This window comes from Entelurus aequoreus, linkage group LG18 (assembly GCF_033978785.1).
Source record: "Entelurus aequoreus isolate RoL-2023_Sb linkage group LG18, RoL_Eaeq_v1.1, whole genome shotgun sequence".
NCBI classification, from domain to species: domain Eukaryota; kingdom Metazoa; phylum Chordata; class Actinopteri; order Syngnathiformes; family Syngnathidae; genus Entelurus; species Entelurus aequoreus.
In genome coordinates this window covers 10,254,602-10,259,009 of record NC_084748.1, presented here as the reverse complement: position 1 = coordinate 10,259,009, position 4,408 = coordinate 10,254,602, and the positions used below count along the sequence as shown (strand labels likewise).

Genomic DNA, 4,408 nt, shown 5'->3' with positions numbered 1-4,408 from the left:
GTGGATTGTCATGTCATCAGAATCAGAAATATTTTATTAATCCCCGAGGGGAAATTTAAATTTCATGTAGGGATGTACTTTGTGGACGCCGTCTGCGCTCCACACGCTGTAAGTCTTTACTGTCCTCCAGCATTCTGTTTTTGTTTACTTTGTCGTCAGTTTAGTTTTAGTTTCGTTCTGCATAGCCATCCCTAAGCTTCAATGCCTTTTCTTAGGGGCACTCACCTTTTCTTTATTTTTGGTTTAAGCATTAGATACCTTTTTTACCTGCGCACTGCCTCCCGCATATTGGGATCCCGACATCTACAAAGCAATTAGCTACCCGCTGCCACCTACTAATATGGAAGAGTATTACACGGTTACTCTGCCGAGCTCTAGACAGCACCAACACTCAACAATGGCACATTATTTGCGGATTATAACTACCGTATTTTTCAGAGTATAAGTCACTCCGGAGTATAAGTCGCACCGGCTGAAAATGCAAAATAAAGAAGGAAAAACAACATATATAAGTCGAACTGGGGTATAAGTCGCATTTTTTGGGGAAATTTATTTGATAAAACCCAACACCACCAATAGATATTTGAAAGGCAATTTAAAAAAATAAAGAATAGTGAACAACAGGCTGAATAAGTGTACGTTATATGACGCATAAATAACCAACTGAGAACGTGCCTATTTGATTGATTGATTGAGACTTTTATTAGTAGGTTGCACAGTGGAGTACATATTCCGTACAATTGACCACTAAATGGTAACACCCGAATACGTTTTTCAAATTGCTTAAGTCGGGGTCCACTTAAATTGATTCATGATACAGATATATACTCTCAGATATATACTATCATCATAATACAGTCATCACACAAGATAATCACATTGAATTATTTACATTATTTACAATCCCGGGTGTGGAGGGGGACGGTTGTTATCATCAGTCATCAACAATTGAGAACAGAGAAATGGATATTGAAACAGTGTAGGTCTGACTTGGTAGGATATGTACAGCAAGTAGTGGACATAGAGAGAGAGAGAGAGAGAGAGAGAGAGAGAGAGAGAGAGAGATCAGAAGGCATAAGAAAAAGTATCTGCATTTGATTGTTTACATTTGATTAACAATCCGGGGAGGGTGTTAGTTTAGGGTTGTAGCTGCCTGGAGGTGTACTTTTATTGCGGTTTTGAAGGAGGATAGAGATGCCCTTTCTTTTATACCAATCAATGAATGTTCTGCAATTTGTCGTCCCCAAAGTAAGAACTGAACTGGGCAAGAAAGCATTTAGGTTTTCAGCAGCGAAGGCTTGGAATAACCTACAATCGAATATTAAACTTCAAACCCTTGTTACGTTGAATGAGTTTAAAGCTTCTGTGAAAGGACTGCAGTCTACCTTGTCTGTATGCACATGTGTTATGTGAGCAAGTTTTAATGTCGTAAATGTGATGTTTTATGTATTTGTTTACTGTTTTTAATGTAACCTTGCTGCTGCCCTCTTGGCCAGGTCTCCCTTGGAAAAGAGATCTTTGATCTCAATGGGATTTTACCTGGTTAAATAAAGGCTAATAATAAAATAATACCTGTTGGGAGCGCATTCCACATTGATGTGGCATAGAAAGAGAATGAGTTAAGACCTTTGTTAGATCAAAATCTGGGTTTAACGTGGTTAGTGGAGCTCCCCCTGGTGTTGTGGTTATGGCGGTCATTTACGTTAAGGAAGTAGTGTGACATGTACTTCGGTATCAGGGAGGTGTAGCGGATTTTATAGACTGGTATGTTAACCTAACATATTATGGTAAGAGTCATTCAAATAACTATAACATATAGAACATGCTATACGTTTACCAAACAATCTGTCACTCCTAATCGCTAAATCCGATGAAATCTTATAGTCTAGTCTCTTACGTGATTGAGCTAAATAATATTTTTTGATATTTTACGGTAATGTATTAATAATTTCACACATAAGTCGCTCCTGAGTATAGGTCGCACCCCTGCACCCAAACTATGAAAAAAACTGCGACTTATAGTCCGAAAAATACGGTACTGGTTTGCAAAAAATATTTTTAACCCAAATAGGTGAAACTGCAGAATCTCCCACGGCGCACCAGACTGTATCTCAGTGGTTGAAAAACACTGTTCTAGAGCATTTCAGCAAAGTTTTAGCTCTACATTTAATCCTTTTTCAAGTATAATTGGGGTTCGGTTGGTATAAAGTTGATAGAGTTGCGGTCTAACTGTATATACTCTTTCCCCTCCAGGTGAGAAACCATACGTCTGTCCGTACGAGGGCTGCAGCAAGCGATACTCCAACTCCAGTGACCGCTTCAAGCACACCCGCACACATTACGTGGACAAGCCGTACTGCTGCAAGATGGCGGGTTGCCTGAAGCGTTACACCGATCCCAGCTCGCTACGCAAGCACATCAAAGCCCACGGGCACTTTGTGAGCCAAGAGCAGAGCGCCCCCAGCAGGCCGGGGCTGGGTGCTCGTCACGGTGGTCAGTGTGCAGTGGATCCTCCCTCCGCAGGGAGAGGGCAGGTCATCCTTCCTGGGACATCGGCAGCAGCCCTCCTGGGGGGTCTGGGGACATCGCTGCCTCTGTCGGTACTGTGCCACCCTCACGCTCCGCTCTTCTCCGTGGGGGGAAGGGGCGCCATGGGCCCGCTCGGACTCGCCGACTCGCCTCTTTTCCACTTCGGACTTACGGCGGCGTCCATGTTGGGGTTGGGCGCTCTGGGAAGGGTGGGGCGCACCGGAGGCCGGGGGGCAAACGGCGAGGCAGATGAGGCCGAGGCCGACAGGGAGAGGGAGAGGGAGAGGGAGGGGAAGGTTCTGAACCTCTCTGCGGGGGTGGGGCCAGGACCGAGGGATTCCCTGTCCTGGGTGGTCGTCCCCCCTAGAGCGCTCCTGCTTAAACCAACCGTGGTCAGCTAGAGTGGGTCCCCGAAGGTGCTCTTAAGTGGCATTTCTACATTATATTTAATGTTCAACCCAGGCATAATTCCAAGTCAAAATAAGTAACTCAAAATCAGTCATTGAACTGCCCAAAAAGGGTTCACTTTTTACAATTTGTAACATTTTGATATAAAGTGTGACCGATCCTGAAGCCATACAAGGTGACCACTGAATGAGTCATGAATGAAATGTTTGTTTAGGACGTCTGCATCCATTAGGGGTCAAAAGGCGCTACAAACAAAACAAGCCGGTCAGTTTTTAATGTTAAAAGTTGCACTTTATCCCATTAGAAACAAAAAAATGTTTCCTTTATTTTGTCTCCTATGTACATTCACCACGTTATATGTGTTGCAGCGGACAATCTATCAGTTTGACAAACCCCACTGATGCTTTCGCTCACCTATATTCACTTTTTTATGATCCATAAATGGGAGGAAAAGCACAGTGGGGGGCTACAAGGAAATACGACATCATAATTTAACGTATCATATGAAGGACTAAACTGTTAGTGGACTATTAGGCTCTACTTAGTGTGTATCTATCAAGAACAGCAAGTACAGTGTAAAAACGTTGCTTTAAATGGATTGTTTTGGATATGGCAACAAATGGACAAAAGTATTGGCACACACCTGGTTGGTGTCATCAGGACATTTTTGTACGCTCAGGTGGGTTTGGTGTGGAAGAACTTCACCTCTAGATAATCAAAACACTTTTGACATCAGTGACCTCGAAAATATTCACCGACAAGCCCAAATTTTGTGGAAGCTCCATATTTCCCCACCCCCAATGTTTTCTTCCTGCCAGGTGTCCCAATACATTTGTCCATACAGTGGATTATGGGAGTTTAAAGGTCCCCTATTATGCAAAATTGACTTTATGACATTAAATCAGGATCAGGATGCTTTATTATTGTCCATTATTTAACAAGTCCAAGACATATAAGAACTGAAATTGAATTAACATAACATAATTAACTGAAATAACATACGTTACAGGGTGACAAGAACAGGACCGCAAACGGATCAGCCACTTACGGCGCTCCTTAAAAAAGGTGGGAAAAAGGTGATATTGGGAAAGGGGGGAAGAGTAAAAAATATCAGTCAAAGGCTGGACCCTCGGGAGGGGGTCCAGACTGAGTCCAAGGGAAAAAAACTCATTTGCCATAGCACACAAACCTGTTACATATCATCACAACAACTCGCAACAGGGGGGGGGGGGGGGGGGGGGGGAGTTGGGGCCCCGGAGGCCGGCCTGCTGCTATAAAATCACCAAAATTATTCCTAAGCGTGGCCACCGCTGCTGCTCACAGCTCCCCTCACCTCCCAGGGGGTGGAACAAGGGGATGGGTCAAATGCAGAGGGTAATTTCACCACACCTAGCGTGTGTGCGACTATCAGTGGTACTTTAACCTTAACAGTAATATGTGTCCCCATAGTCCGTTTATGAGCAAATACATC

At 43.6% G+C, this 4,408-nt stretch overlaps 1 protein-coding gene across 3 annotated transcripts in view; it reads left to right on the top strand.

The window, feature by feature from the left end:
* The window catches only part of LOC133633501 (zinc finger protein GLIS2-like), a 78,746-nt gene extending 74,572 nt beyond the window's left edge, over positions 1-4,174 (top strand). For all 3 annotated transcript variants that reach the window (XM_062026039.1, XM_062026037.1, XM_062026038.1), the window contains exon 7: positions 2,254-4,174. In XM_062026039.1, the coding sequence (XP_061882023.1) occupies positions 2,254-2,930 (677 nt within the window). In that variant the 3' untranslated portion in view covers positions 2,931-4,174. The remainder of the gene's footprint in view (positions 1-2,253) is intronic.
* Positions 4,175-4,408: the final 234 nt, after the last annotated feature.